Source organism: Nycticebus coucang, chromosome 22, assembly GCF_027406575.1.
Source record: "Nycticebus coucang isolate mNycCou1 chromosome 22, mNycCou1.pri, whole genome shotgun sequence".
Lineage (NCBI taxonomy): Eukaryota > Metazoa > Chordata > Mammalia > Primates > Lorisidae > Nycticebus > Nycticebus coucang.
The window spans coordinates 21,260,830-21,279,927 of NC_069801.1; the positions used below are offsets into that span (position 1 = coordinate 21,260,830).

The following is a 19,098-nucleotide window of genomic DNA, read 5'->3' on the forward strand; positions in this document are numbered from 1 at the left end:
GGCTTGCCCAAGGACCCCACTGAATTAGAAGCAAAGTCAGAACTAGTCCAATTCTTTAAAAACGACTTTCTCATGATGAGTCATGATACTTTTTGAATTCTTGTTGTGTACCTGGCATTAAGCTGCGCACTGGCTTAATTAAAATGCACACAACAGACAGTCCTTGCCCTCCTAAAGCCTCCAGGTTCTTTGAAAGTTGTAGAATAGCAATTAAGGGATTGTACATGGTCCTTGAACACTGTATTTCACTGTGAAATGAGTCCTCCCCAGTATATTCTGCCATCATTGAGCAGGTTCTTTGTGCCAGGCTCTTTGCTGGGCCCAGGGATAATCAGATCTAACAGGCAGGAGGGGTTCTGCTCAGCGGTTCTGCCTCCTGCTTCCACCTATTTCTTTTTAATATATATAAAATCAGTCCTCTTAAGGAGGGCAAAGTTTATACCTATTTTATAGTGATGTATAGACTCTCAGGCTTGTCCCTTAATCACTGTTTTCTTTCTTTTTTTTTTTTTTATAAAAAGAAAGCAGGAACTTCATCACTTTTTTTTTTTTTTTGCAGTTTTTGGCCAGGGCTGGGTTTGAACCCACCACCTCCAGTACATGGGGCCAATACCCTACTTCTTGAGCCACAGGTGCTGCCCAGAAACTTCATCACTTTTTAATGGGCCATGAAAGGGGCCACCAGTAGAAACAGCCCAGGGTCGGGGTTCAGAACCTCAACTCTAATATGTGCTGAGACTCCAGGCAGCCCCTGAACTTCTCTGGGTTCATTCTTCCTCATGGGTAAAATAGGGATCATGGTACCTATCCTGGTTATCACAACCTGTCCACAAGTTGTGTGAAATTATGCACATCAAAATGTTTTTTAAATGGTTAAGGGTCCTAGAATTGTGATGTGTGGTTTTAACTTAACTGCTATGATAGATGGCATTAAATGTTTATGTATCTGGACAAGTGGCTCACACCTATAATTAATTAAAATGCACACAACAGACAGTCCTATAATCCTAGCACTCTGGGAGGCCAAGGCAGGTGGATTGCCTGAGCTTAGGAATTAGAGACCAGCCTGAGCTACAGCAAGACCCCATCTCTAAAGAGCTGGGTGTTGGGGCAGGCTCCTATAGTCCCAACTACTTGGAAGGCTGAGACAAGAGAATCGCTTGAGCCCAAGAATTTGAGGTTGCTGTGAGCTATGATGCCACAACACTCTATCAAGGGTGACAAAGTGAGATTCTGTCTCAAAAATAAATAAATAAAAATAAATGCTTATTTAGGCCAGGCACTGTTCAGATGTAGCCTATCAAACCCCTTAAGACCACTACAAGATGTAAATTGTTTCCTGTTTCAGAGATGGGGAAACTGATACCCTGACAGATCCTGCTACTTTCCCAAAGTATAATAGTCAAGGTGTGACAGCCATTGGCAGAGCTAAGGTTCAAACACTGGTCTGTCTGACTGACTCCTAAGTCCACATGTTTAACTTTCATACTTCACTGCCCACTCTGAAATAGGAGACTTAGATTCTGGTCTCAGCAGTGCTTTCTGTAACTTTGTGTAACTTTGCCTATATATATATATATATATATATATATTTTTTTTTTTTTTTTTTTTTTTTTCCCCCAGTTTTTGGCCGGGGCTGGGTTTGAACCTACCACCAGTATAGGGGGCTGGTGCCCTACCCCTTTGAGCCACAGGCGCCGCCTTACTTTGCCCATCTATAAAATAGAGCGGGAAGGAAATTGTTTTATGAACTCTGATGTCTAAAGGGGCAGAGGGTCTCTGTTCTCAAATGGTTTCTTGCATTTTTTGGCCCCCTTGGTCCCCTCCCCACCATGGTTTGGAGTCATAATGGAGAGAGGCCCAGCCACCAGGGGCCAAAGAGGGTAATGATGGAGCTGAGCAGAAAGGCTGCCAAAGAGAGAACGCTACCTTCCCACATGCCACACACTGCATAATGCCCAACAGTTCCTCCAACCTGGGGCCTAGCCCCTGGCTCAGAATGGATTTCCCTGGATTATTGATTGAGGTGATTCTTCCCCCGATCACTTAAGGATACCATCTATGGTCAACAACACCAGTGACATTCCCTGAGCACTTCCTATCTGCCAGGTGTCCTGGATACAGGAACTGATAGATCCAGTCAATCCCCTTCTCAGGATTTCATGGTCTCTTGGGAGAAACAGACATGTAAACACCTAATGGTAATGCAAGTACCATAAATACTCAATGGGTGGAAACACAGCCTTCCTGCTCTGGAAGCAAAGACAGCATTTGCCTAAAACCTTGAAAGTGGTATAGAAGTGGAGAGGATGGGCATTCCTGGTGAAGGAACAGTGTAAGCAAAGACATGAGGTATGAAGTGCAAGTGCAGATCTCGTTCTCTGAAGAGCAAACAGGCCAGTGAAGTTAACTCCAAGCACGTCCCACCAAGTAAGTCCCAAAGGAGACTAGGAGAAATGAGGCTGGGATGGAAAATTGGGATCAGATAATGGGAGGCATCAAATACCAGGAGTAAAATGGCCTGAGAGAGGAGGTGTGTGAGCCCTGGGGACTCGTGCATGGGGCCAATTGAGGAGGCACCTTCCCACTAAGAGAGGAAGAACCACATGCTCACCCTTGAAACAAGCAGCATTCTTCCCTCCCTTAGCCAGACCCATAAGTGGATCCAGATGGTCATTTCTATTTTAGGTCAAGGTGTGTGTTGGGGAAGAGGAAGCTCTGAAACCTGTCAATCCTGTCCCAAGCTCTCCATAAGAGGAGTTCTTCCAGGACCCTGCTGTGATCCTTTGAGCCTGAAAGGAAGAGTTGGTCTTTGATGAAGATTTCCCATCTGTCTATGGGTGATAAGCAGTAGCAGAAGAGGCAAGGGCACAGGTCAGGGAGGCTCTTACACTGGCTGAGAGAATCAAGGTGATATGTGTATGAGAAGGGGTCTTGTGGACAGGTGTTAGTGGAGGACAAGCCTGGGAGAGAGGCCCCATAGAAGGAACTGGCTTCCCTCTCCAAGTATCTGGCCCTCCTCATGCTCGTTTCTGCAGCTGCCTAAGCCAAAATGAGAATGATGTGAACCAGAGGGAAGTAGTCAGAGCCTACACCTGAGCACTGTGCCCACCAACTTCTATGAGTCATTTAAAAAGGTTTGGGAAGGCCGGGTGCAGTGGCTCACGCCTGTAATCCTAGCACTCTGGGAGGACGAGGTGGGTGGAGCCTGAGCTCACAGGTTCAACACCAACCTGGAGAAGAGTGAGATCCCATCTCTAAAAATAGCCAGGGGTGGCACCTGTGGCTCAGTGAGTAGGACGCTGGCCCCATATACCCAGGGTGGCAGGTTTGAACCTGGCCCCTGCCAAATTGCAACAAAAAAATAGCCGGACGTTGTGGGGGGTGCCTGTAGTCCCAGCTACTCGGGAGGCTGAGGCAAGAGAATAGCCTAAGCCCAAGAGCAGGAGGTTGCTGTGAGCTGTGACATCAAGGCACTCTACCGAGGGCAACAAAGTGAGACTCTGTCTCTAAAAAAATAATAATAAATAAATAAAAGTAGCATTGTGGCAGGTGCCTTTTGTGCCAGCTACTCAGGAGGCTGAAACGAGAATCGCTTGAACCCAAGAGTTTGAGGTTGCTGTGAACTGTGATGCCATAGCACTCTACTGAGGGTGACAGGTAAGACTCAAAAATAATAATAAAAATAAATAAAAAGGTTTGGGACACTGAGAGCAGGTAACAAGCTAGGTTCCTGCCCTCAGAGTGTATGCAGCAAGCATGCAATTCCAAGCCTGTAAGTATTTGCCATTAATTCAATTTAATGAATCTTGATTAAACAAATACCATTGGTCGAACGTGGTGGCTCATGCCTGTAGTCCTAGTGCTGTAGGAGGCTGAGGTGGGTGGATTACCTGAGCTCAGAGGTTCAAGACCATCCTGAGCCAGAGTGAGACCCCATCTCTACCAAAAAAAGCTGGGTGTTGTGGGAGGCGCCTGTAGTCCAGCCGGGCGTTGTGGGAGGCTAAGGGCAAAAGAATCGCTAAAGGAAGAAAAGAAAAAAAAATTAAACGTACTAGGGACAATACTAGGCATTGGGTTTACATAAGTGAGCAAGACAAGTACAGTATGCCCTCAAGGAATTTCCAGTCTAGTGGGGGAGGCAAACAGTACAAAGGTACAAGTGTGCTGTGAAGAAAAGAACATGATGCTCCAAGGGAGATTAACAGAGGCTTTCTAATTTAGATTGGGAAGCCAGGGAAGGCTCTCCAAGAAAATGACAATCTGAGATTTGAGGGATGAGTAGAAGTTAACCTGTTTAACTGGGGGGCATATTTCAGGCAGAAGGGAACAGTGTATGTCAAGTCCCTGGAATATGAGAGCATAGCACCTTAGAAGAACTGAAAAAAGGCCAGGATGGCTGAAGTAGAGTAAACAAGTAGGAAAGGAGGACGGTCCAGATGATGCAGTGATTTGTGGCCTTGTAAGCCATTGTGTTTCATAATAAACACAACCATTGAAGGTTGTCAGATTAAATGCAGTACTTATATTAGTACTACCAAATTTGTGGCAGGTCCTAAAAGACTTACTTTGGTTGTTTATTCACCCATACATACTATAAATGTTTAAAAGACATCTACCAGCCCTGAGCAGACTGTCATGGTAGAGGGATGTCCAAGGCACAGACTTCACTCAAGAGCCTGTTGTCTATAAAAGAGATTGCATAACTACAATGATTCAATCAAGAAGTACGGTTAATTTATTCTCAACTAGCCCTTAAGCAAAGCATCACACACTACACAAAGGTCACAGGAGAGGTACAAATGTGCTCAAAGAATTTTGAGTGGGTTATAATTATTTTCACCTGAGATATATCTGTGAGGTCTTAATAAAACATCCATTCAATGATTCACTAAATCAATAAACATCTATGGATATCTGCTCAGCACCAGTGACTAGACTAGCTATTGAAGTCAAGGAACTCAGCGTTTGTAGCAGAGACAGATAGACCCCCTCCTCCCCAAAATCCATTAAAATATTAGGTGCTAAAAACAGGACAACAGACTACATAGATCAGCTTTTTTTGTTTGTTTGTTTTTTTATTGTTGGGGATTCATTGAGGGTACAATAAGCCAGGTCATAGATCAGCTTTGAGGGAGAGTTCAATGGAAGAAAGAGCTTCCCAGAATGTAGCTCCCATCTTCCTGAGTGCATTTGTCGACTTGAGCCTAAGTTTCATGTTTTATTCTTTTTTTTTTTTCAGCTTGATTTTTTGAGGTGGCCTCCTTTTTCTCACTTTCAGCTCTTCCCCCACTTATTCTCCCCACCCTGGCAGATTTCCTTTCCTTTGTTTATCTTGGCATCCTTGAAAAAGTCAAGATTCAAAGATTTGGGCCTGGCTTCTCTATTGGTATGGTTTCTACAATGAAGGGATCAGACAACAGCTAAGACTTGTGATTTACTCCAGTGAAGATGATATTCACACTCTCCTGCACACAGTGCCCTGCCTGGCCTTCCTTTCTTTGCACCGCTGCACCCATATTCCCACTCCCTCCCACATGCCACCTGGCAAACATAAAGACTCAGCTCAGATATCTTCCAGCCAGTCTTCCTGCTTACACACGCACACGCCACACACGTTTTAGTCATTCTTTTAAGCTACCATTACTTCGTAAGAGGCCACAGAATGCAAAGGGCAAGGAAGACATAAAGACTTGGATTTGAATCGTGGCCCCTCACCTGATCTCTTGAGCGGCAGTTTCTCACTTGTAACAGGATGGAAATGCCTAAGTTTATATGTCTAATATAAAATTTATATGTCTATGGGGATTAAAAACAATGCAAATCAAGCGCTTGGCACCTAAGAAGTGCTCAATGTAACGTCCCTGTACCACGCCTCTTAGGAGCCATCGGTGGACTTAATTATAGAGTTTCTTGTTGGTTTCCGGCCCTGAACTGCAAGCTGGTGGGGGCTGGTGGGGTTGGGGGGGAAGGGTTCCGTGCAGCTAAGGAGGCAAAGACGCGGAGGGAGTCGGGTGAGGCTGGCCGGGCTCAGAGGGACGCGATTCCAATTCCCGGAGGGAAGACTAAGGGAGACGGACTCACCTCCAGGAAGTGACGCCATGGGGACGAACAGGGGCCCGTCGGAGCGGGGCGTGCTCGGCATGGCGGAAGCGGAAGGGAGTTATCCACTCCTGTTGGTGTCGCCGCCACCCACGCTTGGCATGGCGGAAGTGCAGTCGCCGACGGCGGCCGGGACGGACATGAAACGGTACCCCTGCTCTGGCGGTGTCACCATGGACGTGGAGCGGAGCCGTTTCCCCTACTGCGTGGTGTGGACGCCTATTCCGGTGCTCACGTGAGTCTCCTTTGGTGTCCGCCCCGGGACTGGGAGGGCCCGGGGAGAGCCGGAGCCCGCACGGCGTCTTTGGGCGAACCCGGAGCAGCCTCCGGTCCCGAGGCACAGAAAGTCCTTTCCTCGAGTCCGCCCCGCACGCCTAATGCAGTCCCTAGAACCCCGCCACCCGTGCAGCCCATTTCTGCTAACGGTTGGGACACGCTTCCCAGAGAGAAAGAGATGTAGACCGGCGGGAAAGGGCATGTGGCCGAGAGGTTGCACAGATATAGAAGTGGGCCCTCTAATCGGGTCTGAGAAGACATCATTCATTCAATCATTTACTCGTTTATTATTGAGTAAATTCATTCATTGAGCAAAGGCTTATAGATTAATTCCTCTACGCAAGACGTCCTGCTGAATCTGGAAGGAAGAGTGGGAGTTTGGTTGGGACAACACCGGCACTTAAGATGTCAACATTGGTAGGGCCCTCAGAGATAACCCCCTTTATCTCGCAACCATCTCAATTGCAAAGCGAGTTTAGGTGCTAGGATGTCTGCCTCCCAAAACAAGGTTTTTTTCTATAGCATCTGTTTTTGTCAAGAGAGAAGCTGTTGCTTGGGTCCTGCTTACTACCTTTTAGCCAGGAGCTCCTCGGTGGACGGAAGTGGTTCGATCTCTTGCTTCAGCTTTGACAGATGATAATAATAACCTTTCTTAACCATGCTGGACAGTTTGCCAAGCTCTTTCACACCCATTTCCTCTGAATTTCTATTTAAGATAGGAACTATCTGCTAAGATGATGAAACTGAGCTCCTTGTAGTATTATCTTGATCAAGCTCACGCCCCAATAAGCAAAGGCATTTAAAACTGTCTTCAGATTCTAACTTGCTCTCTTTCAACTACCTCTTATTCACTCTCACCTGATGTGATAGTTTTGTTCCCTCTGTTAGAAACAACCAAATGGTGTGGGAAAGGGATCGGTTTTGGCCTGCTATGTTGCTGATCCTAAAATGACCTTAATTTTTGTGATGTTAAAATAACTACTAGGTGCTTTCATGCGGGGCACGGTAGCTCACGCCTGTAATCCTAGCACTCTGGGAGGCCAAGGTGGTGGATTGCTTGAGCTCAAAGTTTGAGACCAGCCTGTGCAAGAGTGAGACCTGTCTCTACTGCTGCTAGGATTGCAGGCGTGAGCTACCACACCCAGCCAAAAATACAATTTTTGTGTTCATTAATTCATTTAACATTCTTTTAACACATTTGCTACATGACTTTTATGTGCCCAGATAGTTCTAGGTGTTAAGAATATACAGTAGTGGGGCAGCACCTGTGGCTCAATAAGTAGGGCAACAGCCCCATATACTGAGGATGACAGGTTCAAACCCGGCCCCGGCCAAACTGCAACAAAAAATAGCCAGGTGTTGTGGCAGGTACCTGTAGTCCCCAGCTACTCGGGAGGCTGAGGCAAGAGAATCACTAAGCCCAAGAACTGGAGGTTGCTGTGAGCTGTGACGCCACGGCACTCTACCAAGGGTGACAAAGTAAGACTCTGTATCTAAACAAAAAAAAAGAATATACAGTAGTGAATAAAGCAGATATAGTCCTTATACTTTTGTGAGTTTAAGTCATGGCAGAAGGAGACAGACTGTAAACAAGTAAACTAATAGGAGAATGGCTGATAGTGATTAATGCTGCAAAGAACAGAAATGTTAGTATGAAAGTACTTGGGAGGAATACTCAGAGAATGTATTGATTTTGTTAAAACCTCTCTTGTGATCCTAAGATCTCTTTGGCCCATTTTCAAAAGTATCATTTGTGACGAAGTCTACTCTGTGAGAACTGTTAGCAACATGTGGTGGAGGCAGCATGGGCCTCAGTCACCTGGGCCAGAAGCAGCTCACATCCCATTTTTATGCAGATCTTCGTGCAGGTGTTCATAAGACCCATTTTAATGAGATACTGTGTCCCTGTCAGAGGGTTGGTGTTCCTCCAAAGGACTCACCTCCAGCAGGAGGAAGAGAAAGACAGGTAAATTAACCATTGTAATGTATATGGTGATTGCTTACAGAGAGTTCAGAGCTGCCAATAGATGTGGCACAAGGCACTGTCATCTGTCTTTACAGGGGAGATCAGAGGAGGAAACAAAATCTAAAGATACGTCCACCCCCTCAGAGATGTTGATAATTCTGCTGAAAAGCCAGATAGTATAGCTGCTATTACTGATAAAGACAGCTAAGATTGGATACTTACTCTGTTTGGGCTCTGTTCTAATTATTGTATGTTCAGTATATCATTCAATCCTTACATGAACTTATGAAAATACCTGTCATCCCCATTTTATAAACGAAGAAATAAAGCCTTTGAAGCCAGTGTGGGATTTTGTCCACTGAGACATTCTACCTTCCCAGATAGAACTACAGGGTCAGTAAGTTGTTCATTCATTCAATAAATATTTATCAAGGTAGGTAGTCTACAGAGCAGCTCAGGAGTTTGCCTTCATGGAGCTTCCAGACTGACAAACAACTTTGAGGGGTTCTTCTCCAGGCTTCACTGGGCACAAGGCTCTGTTGTTGTTGCCTGCCTTACCTCTGATTTCCATCACTGGCACAACTGTGATATATGGCATACTGGTCAAACCTAGACCTCCTCCCAACCAGATAAAAAGAATTGAGGGAAGAGAGTCCTGAGATCAGCATCTGGGAAGCCAGATGAACTACTTTCCTATATTCCTGAGTGTCCATGATAGGCTACTATGGATCTTCTGCAACTTACACCGTGTGAGTCCAGTCAGTCTGATATCAAGTATTTACTGAATACATGAAGAGAAGAATATTGAACAACTACCAAGTGCAAGGCAGTGTCCTAAGCCTATCCTATTTAATTCAGTAGCCCCCTACACACACTTAGGTAATTATTACTATCCCCAGAGAGCTGAGAATGAGTAACTTGCCTAAAACAAAGTCAAGAGTCAACCCACATCTGACATCAGCTACTCTCAAATGCAGGGCATTCATTCATTATTTAGTCAGCAGATACTTAGTGAGTTGCAGCTACATGCCAGGCACTGCGCTAGAGGCTACTTAACAAGAAAATCCTTGCTCTCTTGGAGCTTATGTTCTAGTAGGGAGAGACAGCATGTAAATAACCAAAATAATTTCAGGCGGTAGTAGATACTATAAAGAAAAAAAGCAGACTAATGAGATCTGGGGTGCCTGGGGTTGTGTATGGCTACACTAAAGGCATGATTCGGGGAAGACTTCCAAAGTTGATAGTGAAGCTGAGGACTAATTGACGAGTAGCCAGCCATGCAAAGCTCTAGGGGAAGAGTGTTCCAGGTAGAGAAAAATACAGATGCAAAGAAGGCACAGATGTGAGGGTTTGGTAGTTTGAGGAACCACCAGCAGGCAAAGAGGGTAGTGAGGTAAGGTTCAAGGGATAATGGAGTCCAACTATTGGAAGGAGTTAGAAGGTGTATTGTGTTAATATGAAGACATCAGCAGGGGGATGATAGGATCTTAGTTCTGTTCTCAGAAGACCTCTCTGGCACCACCATTCTCTCAAGTACTCAGGCTGCGGACCTGGAATATCCCCCTCCTATCAGCCATAAACTCTGCCCAGTGTTCCTTTGAAAGATCATCTGTGTCTGCTTCTCACTGCCCTTGCCCCGTGGCAGTTATGTCATCAGGACTACTGTCATCTCTGGTGCAAATTACCACAGTGGCTCCTCAACTGGCCTCCCTCCTTCCCTCCATGCCTCCCCCGGCCCCTCCAACCTCCAGACACATGTAGCACTTTCCTGCTTTGCAGGGTTTTTTGTTTGTTTGTTTGTTTTTGCATTTTTTTTTTTTGGCCAGGCGGTTTGACCGCCACCTCTGGTGTATGGGGCCAGCGCCCTACACCTTTGAGCCACAGGCACCACCCTCCTGCTTTGCAGTTTTGATTTCTGCCTCTTGATGCCCTGTCCTTAAAAGTCACCTCCTCTGGGTGGCACCTGTGGCTTAGTAGGTAGGGCGCCGGCCCCATATACACAAGGGTGGTGGGTTCAAACCCAGCCCCAGCCAAACTGCAACAACAAAATAGCCGGGCATTGTGGCGGGCGCCTGTAGTCCCAGCTACTCGGGAGGCTGAGGCAAGAGAATCGCCTAAGCCCAGGAGTTGGAGGTTGCTGTGAGCAGAGTGACGCCACGGCACTCTACCCAGGACGACAAAAGTGAGACTCTGTCTCTGGAAAAAAAAAATAATAATAAGTCACCTCCTCTATGAGGTCTTTGCTGACTAACCCAGCCCCATGTAGTTCTACCTTGAGCTAGCAAATTGCTTTGTCTTCATGCTCAGGACTTGGCTGCTGGCCCTGAGAGTCTTCAAACTGGATCATTCACTGCAGCTCCCAGAGGCCATGGTTGTCAGAGTACAGACAGATGGGGGTTCCTATGGGTTGCAGATTGAGGTCTGAGATTGGGGGTGGGGGAGTTAATGTCCATAGTTTTTTATTTTTTATATTTTATTCGATTTTTATTTATTTATTTATTTATTTATTTTGAGACAGTCTCTCTATGTCACACTCGGTAGAGTGCTGTGGCATCACAGCTCACAGCAACCTCAAACTCTTGGGCTTAAGAAGTTCTCTTGCCTTAGTCTCCCAAGTAGCTGGGACTACAGGTGCCCACCACAACACCCGGCTATTTTTTTGTTGTTGTTGTTATTGTTGTCAATGTTGTTTAGCAGGCCCTGGCCGGGGTTAAACCCACCAGCCCCCATGCATGTGGCCAGCGTCCTAACCACTGAGCTATGGACGCCAAGCCCCCACCTTTGGTTTTTAACTTTCTTATTGAGGTATAACTTATATATGAGAAGGTACACAAATCTTAGGTACACAGCTAGTGAATTTTTATATATGTATACACTCGTCACTGCCTTCCAGACAAAGGACGTCTGTGGAAAATTGTTGTATGTAGCAGAAGTTCTCTTCCATTGTTATGTACTATTTCACTGTATGGCTGTATCACAGTTCACATACTCATTTTTACTCTTGTTGGACATTTGGATCATTTCTGGGGGGTTTTTGATCAACTTTATTGAGATACAGTTTACATATAATAAAATGCACCCATTTTAAGAATACAGGTCAATGAGTTTTGACAAATGTTTTTTCCCAAAAGCAAAGGGGGTTCCTGCAGTGGAATTGCGGAGGCATAGAGGGTAGTACCAAAGTGGTGGAGACGTTCATACTCAGCCAGCAGCGAGTTAGAGCTCTGGCTGTGCCTCACCCTCCCCTGCACTTGGCGTTGCTACCTTGCGTTGTAGCCATTCTGGTGGGATGCAGTGGTATCCCCTATGCTGTGCGCCTCTCTGGACAGCCCCAACACACTTTTGTCAATGCCATGTCATATTCACATGTGTACGCTGAATTGAGTGTTCCCAACTATCTATCTAACTGGCTGAAAGGCCCCCTAAGCTCTGTCCCTTCCCCGTCCTTTTTCCTTATAGGTGGTTTTTTCCCATCATTGGCCACATGGGTATCTGCACCTCCACAGGAGTCATTCGGGACTTCGCTGGCCCCTACTTTGTCTCGGTGAGTCCCCGTTCTACTCCCCTCTGGAAGGTTCCAAGGTCTAAGTGGAAGGCCAGCCTGTCTTGCCTACAGGCTCAGGAGAATGCAGATAGCACGCAGTCCTACTGTGGCCCTCTGCCCTTCACCAGTGTGTGACCCCTTCCCCCCCTTCTTTTGCCTCCAGGACAGGCCAGGAGGGAGTGTGGCCAGAAGGATTCTTAAGTAACTGACCCAGCCCTTTGCCCCCTGGGGTACCAAGACATGGGTAGTGGGTAGAGGCAAGAGTGGAGAGTCAGACCATCCAGGAACCACATCTCTGGACCTTCAGAAGGTGGGAGTCGAGGTGGGGGGACAGGGGAGGCCAACATGATTCCTTGGGTGTGGCCACAGAGAAGAGTGGGTAGGACGTTAGCATGAACTGGCTGAGTTCTCAGGCCTGTCCTCTGGAGATGTGACCTGAGTGGCCTGGTGGGTTAGCTCCAAACAGGCATGCATCAGCCTGCCTATTTCCAGGTTTCAGAGCCTAGACTGAAAAGATATGGTGGTACCAACCTGTTGACATTAATAGTTGTTATGATCATCTTAACCAACAAAAATCTGTCACTGTGCACTTAAAAATACTTTCACGTCCATTACTTTCACTGTCAGATATTTTTATGATAATTCATCCTTGACCAGTTTTGTCAGCAGGGTCTCCCTGATTCTGAGCCCAGAATGTGTCTCTCTCTCTAACTCCCATGCCCCAGGTCTTATGTGGTGAGTCTAGGAAGGACTTCACTGCAGTGTCAGCCTCACAGGAAGCCTCCCTGGGCCCAGCACCACCACCACCCACCCTGCTCGGAATATAGTCAGACAGCTGGGTGCAGATTTGGGTTCCCTGTGGATCCCTGCTGTTGGGTCAGGAGTCTAGACTGTGACGGAAACCCCTGCCCATGATCAAAGATCAGAGAAGGCAGACCAGAAAACTTAGAGAAAATGAAGCCCAGAGAGATTGAGAGAATTCCCTGGGTGCCACACAGAGATGCAGTGGCAGCTGGAGCCCAGGCCTTTGGTCTCCTAGTGCAGTGCCCTGCGTACTTCTGCTGTACCCCTCCCCCCTTCCCATCAAGCAGCCACTGCTAGCACTGCAGACACCCTGCCAGCCCCAGGGCAAGAGCCCTGCCCCCTTCTGCACACCCTGACATACCCCTTGCAAGTTACTGGTCCAGGTTCGTTATCCAGCGTGGATATATGTTCCTCACTGACCTCTGCTTTTATCCCCCAACAGGAAGACAACATGGCCTTTGGAAAGCCTGCCAAGTAAGTGATGAGCACCCATGTGACTGGCCCTAGGGCCAGGTTTCTCCTGCCCAAAGCAGCAGGCCAGGCCTTCTGGGGCATAGCAGGAGCCAGCACCTGAGGCGGATATGGAAGGGGGGAACAGCCGAGGCCCACCAGAGCATAGCAGCCCTGTACCAAACATCTGCCATGCCAGTCCCTGGGTAGGCCTTTCCTGTGTACCATCCAGCCTTGTCCCAGCTCTGCAAGGTCATGTTTTCAACTTTGTGGCAAGGATGAGGAAAGGAGGAGACTTAGTCAAGGTCACACAGTTAGGAAGTGGTAGAACTGGGACTAGCACTCAGGTCTGTTTCCTTCTACAACCTAGATTCACTCTTCTGCTTTTTAGAGCAAATAAGCCATATAATTGTAAGAGAGGCATTGTTTGGAACTCTGCTGGAACGTTCTGGCTGGAGAGAATAAGAGCAGTTCAGGCCCTCTGGTAGCTATTGTTGGTTTGGTTTGGGACTTTGGCTCTCCATTTTTTTCAGTCTCAGGTGTCCACCTTGGCTGCAGTCCTAATAATGATAATGCCTCAGTTATCAGTGTTCTCAGGACATCAGGTGACCTGTTGCCCAAGGCCACACCAGGAGGGGTGGGGGACGAAGAGAAGTTGGTGACCCATATAGCAGAGGCGACCTAGTGCACAGCTGATGTCCTCAAGGAAGTAGCATTGTAGTCCAAGGGTCTCTGAGCCAGGTATTTGCAGCAGGCTGCTTTGCAGGGACAGTTTTCAGATACCCTTTTCCAGGCAAGATCCCCTGAGCAGCCCTAGTCTAGGCCACTGTCTCTAGGCTCCCCAACCTCCCAGCTCTCCCTGGCCCGTGACCCTGAGGCACTCCGTCACTTGCAATAGCAGTTTTCACCCAGCTTCAGGTTCGTGGGCTTTATTTAGCTCCACTGGCTTCTCCCCCACTCACCCAGCAAGCTCTGTGGGAGATGGGGAGAATTGCCTCCTGATGGTAAGTTCCCCGCACAACACGGCCCCACCTGCATCTTGAGCCTTGGCTGCCAGTGTTTCTTCACCCTCTTTCTCCTGCTGAATCACTTAATTTCTGGGACATACTGCAATTTTATGCCTTTCATTTTAAGCCATTCCTTTGGCCTAGAACGCCCACCTCCCTTTTCTTTCCTGGCCAAGCTCTCTGTCTTCAGACATGGCACTCAGGCATCACCTCCAGGAAGTACCCCTTTCCCCACAGTCTTAGTCCATTCAGGCCACCATAACAAAGTGCCAGACACTGGATGTCTTATAAATGACATAAATTGGTTTCTCAGAGCTCTTGAGACGGTACAGTCCAAGAACAAGTCACCAGTTGATGTCGATGTCTAGTGAAGACCCATAGTGCCTTCTCATTGTGTCCTCACATAGTGGAAGGAACAGGGTCTCTCTCAGGCCTCTTTTATAAAGGCACTGTTCCCATTCGGGAGGGTTCTACTTCTGTGATGTAATCATCTCCCACAAACCCCACCTCCTAGTACCATCACACTGGGGGTTAGGAGTTCAGCATAGGAATTTGAGGGGGATACACATCCAAGCCATAGCATCCCCAAACTAAACTGTTCCACATCCTCCCGGGATCTACCCTGATACTCAGCGCCTCCCCTGCGCTGCAGGTGTCTACTGCAGGACTCTTACCCTGGATTTTATCTGGCTCCCCCTTGCAGCCTCAGCACCCAGCCCAGGGCACAGAGCTGAGGGGCCACAGGGAGCTGAGCCAATGGCCAGAACCCCCCTCTCCCTTCAGGTACTGGAAGTTGGACCCTTCTCAGGTATACGCTAGCGGGCCCAATGCATGGGACACAGCTGTGCATGACGCCTCTGAGGAGTACAAGCATCGCATGGTAGGTCTCCTAGGGCAGGGCTGGTGCTCCTGAGGCAGGACCAGGGGAGGAAGTTCCCCTACAGCCCATCCTGACCCAACCCTTCCGGTGCCTCCAGCACAATCTCTGCTGTGACAACTGCCACTCACATGTGGCATTGGCCCTGAACCTGATGCGCTACAACAATAGCACCAACTGGAATATGGTGACACTCTGCTTCTTTTGCCTACTCTATGGGAAGTATGTCAGGTGAGTTGCCTGCCCACCCCCCTCTCCCTTGGGGCAGTTCTCCCAAGGATCCTAGAAAGACTACCCTGGAGCAAGGACAATTAGAGTAGATGCCAGTTGGAGCCATGAAAGTTCTAGAATAACTAGCTAAATTCCTGGTGGAGGGGGAGGTGGCTTTGCTGAAGTCCCGCTCTTCCTGGGTCCCCCCAACACAGCTCTGGCACTTGCTCACTGTGCTAGCTTGGTAGCTGCCTCTCTGAGCTGCAGCTGTCCTGGGTAAAATGGGGCAGTGATTCTGGCTGCTCAGGGAGGCTGTAAGTCTGCAGAACTCTGTACTTAGGTAAAGTGAACAGATGGATCCTCATAAGATGGTGTGGTGGCCACTCCAACAGGGTTCCTCCGCCAAGCATCCCTTGTCAGAGGCAGGGTTCTAGGCAGGTGGACCTTAGTGGTAGCTTGGGAAGCCTCATGTGAAGTCAAAGGCATTCATCCAAATTCAGAGGTAAAGAGAGAGAGCTCAGAGAGGTTGAGTTAGTCACTCATGGTTCTACAGCACGTGGCCACAACAGACCCCAGACTTGGAGTCACCATGTGCCTGGGCTCATCTGGCCACCCAGCTTTCCTCTTAGCTGTGCTCCTCATTAAGAGCTTCTGAAGTATTTTTTTTTTTAGTCCTGGGACACATTGTCAGGTCCCCTGAGAAGAATGTAACTGTGGTTACATGGAGACTGAGGCAGAGCCAGAGAGCCAGGGTTGAACCCAGGCCCCTGGCTCCTGCCACAACATGGTGCCACCTCTTGCCAATCCCACCTCTTCCAGTAGGACCCATTGTGAGGGCCGTGGGCAGAGGGCACTTGTGGCTTCCACACCCCAGCTGAAGTTTCTGGTCCTCTTGCTAGAGAGCTCTCTCAGAAACAGGTGGTTATGGAGGGAGCAGGGTGGGAGCCAGTGAGGCCCAGACAGGATGAACATGTCTCTTCCACCTAACCAGTGAGGGTAGATCTCCACCAGGAGCCTAGAACAGCCCCTGCCCAAGGCTGTAGTTGGTGGTCTCCCAAAGTAGGTGCCAGGCCAAGCCCAGTCCTTTGGTTGAACAATTTTGGGGGGTGAGGGAGTGGTTCCAAGGACTTCTTAGGAGTGGCAACCCTGTCAGAATCTGAGGACAGGGCTATGGGCCTCACACACCTGCTCACCTGGCCCTACCTCTTTTGCGCTCTGTCCCTATTTCTGTCAGTGTTGGGGCCTTCGTGAAGACTTGGCTGCCCTTTGTGCTCCTCCTGGGCATCATTCTGACTGTCAGCCTGGTCTTTAACCTCCGGTGATGGCTGCCCCATGGTCCTGAATCCACCAGATTCCCGAAGAGGCAGCTACCACCCTCCTTTGGTTCATAATTCTTTGTCCTCACCCCCAAAAGGCAGGATTGGGCCTGCTTGTTATGGACCCTGGGATCTGGGGTAGTCTGAGGATGAGCTGTGGGGTGGGAATGTTTGTTATCTCACTGCCCATTCCGAAGCCCCTGGTCCTGTGACCCTTACCCTTAAGGTCCCCTCTTTATTCTTGTGTTGGAAAGACCTTAGCTTCCCTCTGTAGAGCTTCTGCTGGTGCCTGCTGGGCTCCGGCCTCAGCCCAGTGCCCAGTGTGAGGAGGGGAGGAGATTTGGACCCACTGGAGAAGGCAGCACTGGGACCAGAGCCAGCCCTCCCCTTCTGCATTAGCTCTCGTCCCAGGGTGGGGGTTGGGTACACTGGGAAGTCTATTAGCTAAGCTGCCCTGGGCCTTTAGAACAGTCCAGAAGGGCTGGCTGGGCCTCTCAGCAATCTGCCAGAAGCTCCTCTAGGGGAAATGTGTGCCCATTTCCTGACACCCTCCAGCCTATACAGCCCCGCTTAACCCTCCCAGGGCCACCAAGCATTAGGCTCATTTACCCTGCAGTTTAGGGTGGAGTTGACATGTACCAGAATGAGCCTGTAAACAGCACTGGCTCCAGCCCCAGGTGTGGGCCTTGGGCTGGTGATTGTTCCCTTTAGGTCCAAATTACAATAGCCTGCCAGCACCGCCATGCCATCAGAGAGCAGAAGGAAGGCTGTCCCCCCTCCCCCTCCACCTAACTACAGCTCCTGGTTCAAGTTGTCAAGAAAGGCCCTGTGCCGCCCACCTTACCCTCCTGCTCCGTGGATTCCTTTGTGAGGGGTCCACTAGGCAGGATAATAAAGAGTTTTGACTTCAAGTGGTGTTTTGCCATTGTTCACTCTGTGGCCCCCTCACCCCAGCTCACCTCCCTTTGGCAAGGGGTCTGGTCGCCGGCATCATGATTGGGTCTGTGCTCAGTGTCTGGAACTTACAGTGCCACCAGCACTCTTCAGGGATATCCTTCCCCATGACCCAGCTATGGGAATCCCTGCCACTCCACATCCACCATTTGAAAGCTTTCTCCCTTCTAAGCCATACAAAAAAAGAATAAAAGCTTTCTCCTTGAGACAAATGAGTATTGAAACCCATCCCATCTCCCCTGTTGGGAAGAACTTGACAGTAGGGTTAGGGTTGGGGCAGAGCAGGACTTTCACTGGGCAGACCAGGGCCCTGGACCTGTCCCCTTCCCCAGGGGGCACACAGTTTGGGATAAACCAAGATAACTGCCACCCTCCAGCCCACTGTCTCCATCAGTCACTTTGCTGATCTCATGCTGCCCTTGGTAATTGTGTCATGTACCTACTCCATGGCAGTGGTCTTCAGGTCCCTCAGGCTCTTTGTTCTCTGGCACTTGCCTGACTCTGGTCCTTTGCTCTCTGCCTGTTGAAATCGTGGCCTGCCTTCCCCAAAGCTGCCTCCTTAGTGAAGTCTTTCCTACCCTGCCCATGTGCCACTTGATTTGAGCTAGCCAGGGGTTTGGTCTCTGAATTGTTTGTGCTCATCCTGAAGATGGTCTTGATGACAAGCTCTGGAAGCTGGCCATTGGGCCCTGGTTCAGGTATCTGCAAGCTCAACCCTGGACCCTGCAGTGCTATGGCTTCCAAGCCTGGAACTTCAGGGCAAGGCATAGGTGCCCCCTCCCACTTGAGAGCAATTCCATTTTTAAAAACCTGTTTTAACTGGGCGCAGTGATGCACACCTATTTTCCCTGCAACTTTGGAGGCTCAGGTGGGAGGATCCCTTAAGCCCAGGGGTTCAAGGCTACAGTGAGCTGTGATCAAACCACTCTACCTACTCATGCTTAGGTGACAAAGCAAGACGCTGAGGAAAAAAAATTTTTTTTGTTTTTTTTTTTTAGACATAGCCTCACTTTATCACCCTCGGTAGAGTGCCATGGTGTCACACTGCTCACAGCAACCTCCAACTCCTGGGCTTTGGTAATTCTCTTGCTTCAACCTCCCCAGTAGCTGAGACTACAGGCGCCTGCCACAATGCCCAGCTATTTTTTATTTTGGGTTGGTGCAGTTTGGCTGGGGCCAAGTTCAAACCCACCACCCTCAGTATATGGGGCCGGTGCTCTACTTACTGAGTCACAGGCACTACCTGAGAAAAACAATCTTTTAAAGACACTTTCACTCTGTCACCCTCGGTAGAGTTCTGTGGTGGTATAGCTTACAGCAACCTCAAGAGGTTTGATTGATCCTCATGCCTCAGCCTCCCAAGTAGCTGGGACTACAATGCCCAGCTATTTTTTTCTATGTATTTTAGTAGAGATTGGGGTCTTCCTCTTGCTCAGGTTGGTCTCAAACTCCTGAGCTCAAGGGATTCACCCACCTCAGCCTACCAGAGTGTTAGGATTACAGGCGTGAGCCCCCATGCCTGGCCTAGAAAAAAAAATGTTTTAAGCCAGTTTTGCATATTGAGTCTATCTGAGAGTTGATGTGGGGAGGGT

The 19,098-nt window shown here is 48.6% G+C and overlaps 1 protein-coding gene across 2 annotated transcripts; it reads left to right on the forward strand.

The window, feature by feature from the left end:
- Positions 1–6,099: 6,099 nt before the first annotated feature.
- On the forward strand, positions 6,100–17,457 carry TMEM222 (transmembrane protein 222). 2 transcript variants are annotated; one of them, XM_053575594.1, is made up of 6 exons: positions 6,100–6,337; positions 11,804–11,888; positions 13,135–13,166; positions 14,933–15,029; positions 15,127–15,257; positions 17,224–17,457. In XM_053575594.1, the coding sequence occupies exons 1-6, from the start codon at positions 6,102–6,104 to the stop codon at positions 17,261–17,263; spliced, it is 621 nt and encodes a 206-aa protein (XP_053431569.1). In that variant the 5' UTR covers positions 6,100–6,101; the 3' UTR covers positions 17,264–17,457. The 2 variants fall into 2 exon arrangements, with proteins under 2 accessions (XP_053431569.1, XP_053431568.1); XM_053575593.1 differs by having other exon boundaries at positions 6,103–6,337; positions 16,471–17,457.
- Positions 17,458–19,098: the final 1,641 nt, after the last annotated feature.

Bases quoted from the DNA above. Each gene is read 5' to 3' on its own strand.
- TMEM222 (XM_053575593.1), top strand. From the start codon at position 6,144: ATGGCGGAAGCGGAAGGGAGTTATCCACTCCTGTTGGTGTCGCCGCCA. The intron at 11,889-13,134 runs GTGAGTCCCCGT...ATCCCCCAACAG, and splicing joins CTGGCCCCTACTTTGTCTCG to GAAGACAACATGGCCTTTGG. The intron at 13,167-14,932 runs GTAAGTGATGAG...CTCTCCCTTCAG, and splicing joins GCCTTTGGAAAGCCTGCCAA to GTACTGGAAGTTGGACCCTT.